Source organism: Corvus brachyrhynchos, unplaced genomic scaffold (assembly GCF_000691975.1).
Source record: "Corvus brachyrhynchos isolate BGI_N302 unplaced genomic scaffold, ASM69197v1 scaffold933, whole genome shotgun sequence".
In the NCBI taxonomy this organism is placed as follows: domain Eukaryota; kingdom Metazoa; phylum Chordata; class Aves; order Passeriformes; family Corvidae; genus Corvus; species Corvus brachyrhynchos.
The window spans coordinates 87,522-89,736 of record NW_008237401.1 but is presented as its reverse complement, the minus strand read 5'-3'; the positions used below and the strand labels follow the sequence as shown (position 1 = coordinate 89,736).

General features: G+C 64.4%; 1 protein-coding gene across 1 annotated transcript in view; it reads left to right on the top strand.

The window, feature by feature from the left end:
- Positions 1-2,215, top strand: part of ENDOU (endonuclease, poly(U) specific) — a 5,712-nt gene that overhangs the window by 2,019 nt on the left and 1,478 nt on the right. The window contains exons 2-4 of the mRNA XM_017730742.1: positions 1,261-1,395; positions 1,538-1,573; positions 1,983-2,154. Coding sequence (XP_017586231.1) covers positions 1,261-1,395; positions 1,538-1,573; positions 1,983-2,154 — 343 coding nt within the window. The remainder of the gene's footprint in view (positions 1-1,260; positions 1,396-1,537; positions 1,574-1,982; positions 2,155-2,215) is intronic.

The window sequence follows — 2,215 nt, the reverse complement described above, 5'->3', positions numbered from 1 at the left end:
GGGGGGGGAGGCTGGGCTGCTGGGCTGGGACTGGGCAGACTGGGGGGTCTGGGCACCGCCAGCGTTGCTGACCACGCGATCCATGGCATGTCCCTGCCCTGGGAGTTGTCCCAGTTCTTCTCGTGGGCTCCGGGAGCACCTCGAGAGCCCCTCTGCTAAACCCCTCCTGTTTGGAGTGGATTTGCAGGGAATGGGAAGCCAAGAGGGAAAACCAAGCCAAGGACACCCCCAGAAGCTGGGGCCGGGGGGTCCGGGGGGCCCAAGGGGTCCCTCAGCACCTGCAGGGCCCAGGTGATGTCACCGGGCACAAATAATTGGGGTGAAGTGACGAAGGGAACAAACAACGCGGGTGCCGAGGGAAGGCGGCGGTGCCGGGGAGCTTGATGTCACCCTCATGGCCTGGATGTCACTGTCATCGCCTGGATGTCCCGGGACAGGTTGTGTCGCATCGGGGTTTGCCCCGGGGCCACGTTTCACCCGCCCGAGTTGGGCAACCCCGCGGTGCCTCAGATGCCGGGAGATTGCGGCTCCGCCAGGGAAAGCAACGCCCTCTGCTCCAGGGATCCCTTTGCCGGCTGGGACAGGGCTGCTGGCACTGCCTGGGACAGGGCCACCCTGCTGGCACAGGGCCACCCTCCTGCTGAGGCTGCTTTTTGGCTCCTTCTGTCCCCTTCCTCCCATCAGGAGCTGACGAGGAGCAGAGAGCTCCTTCCTTGGGGACAATCCCAACCCCTTGGTGACCTCCAGCTCCTCTTTGCTCCGTGACAAGTGTCCCTCGTCTCTCTGAGAGTGTCCCTTGTCCCCTTCAAAGCGTCATTGCTGCTATTTTTAGCTTTGCTTTGCTGCCCTTCGTCACACAGCAGGTGCTCAACAACTCATTTGTTACAAACAGCTCGGGAAGGAGTTTTCCCAGTTTTCCCAGTTTTCCCAGCAGGAGGAAGGGTGGCCAGGATGCAAACGAGGGTGCCTGGAATGCGGCAGCTCCTCCAGCGGGGCCCGGGGCGCTCAGGCTCATCCCGGGGTGAATCACAGGGAGCAGTGGCAGGGGGGCACCCACGAGGTGCTCCCTGGTGTCACCCCAGCGCGGTGACACCCACCAGGAGTGACCCTGGTGACAAAGAGCCCGGATGGCTCCGGGGCTGCAGGAGAACCCCAGGGCTGTCCCGGGAGGGGACAGAGGGCAGGGTGGGGATGCTCCAGGTGAGGAGGTGGCTGCACTCAGCCCCTCCTGAGGGCCACCCCCTGTTTGTGTCCCCAAAGACCTGTACACGGCCCCCGACTCCTGCGAGGGACGCTGCGGGGAGCCCTTCAGCGAGGAGGACGAGTGTCACTGTCACCCCGAGTGCGAGAGACACCACAACTGCTGCGAGGACTACGAGAGGCACTGTGGGCCCGGTGAGCACCCGGGGACAGGGATTTGGGGTGTCCCTTCCCCCTGCTGAGGGTGCCAGGGGTTGGTCCCAAGCCTCTGCAGGCTCCTGGGCAGTCCCCAGGGTGTCCCCATCCCCCTGAGCTCCTTTTCCTGTCGGTTCTGCAGGTGGGGAAGGGGCCGAGGATGAAGCTCGAACCCGCAGTGAGTGAGGAGGGATGAAACCTCCCTCAAGCGCCTCAGGGGGTCCCCCCCTGTTCCTCGGGGTGTCACCCCCTTGCCAGCAGCGCTGTCCCCTCCCCGGAGTTGGGGGCAGGAGCCAGCTGGGTTTGCATCACCTTCCCACCTAAAACGTGGGAAATGGGGAGGGGAATGATCCCAGTGGATGTGGGAGAGAGGGACTGATGCTTCCCATGTCCCCATGGCCACCTCCTGTCCCCAGGGCTTGGGGTCAGTGAGGACCGGGACCCCCCCTTGCACCCCTTAAGCCTCCACATCCTGGGATCCCCCATGTCCCAACAGGGACATCCTCACTTCTCCATGGATCCTGCTGGATCCCCCACACTTTTCCATGGATCCCAGAGCTGTCCTCAACCCCTGCCTGTCCCCACAGACGGATTCTCCAGCAGCCGCGATTCCATCACGGACCAGGAGCTGCTGGAGCTCTCGGAGCAGCTTTATGGGGTGGATCACAACAAAGCCCGGCCCGGCGACATCACCCTCAACCCCCAGCACCACGCAGGCCCCGACGAGACCGGGGACAAACAGGACCGGTCCCCGCAGCCGTGAGTGGCACCGGGGGAGGGACAGTGACCCAGAGCTGGGCTGGCTGGGGAGGGGCGAGGC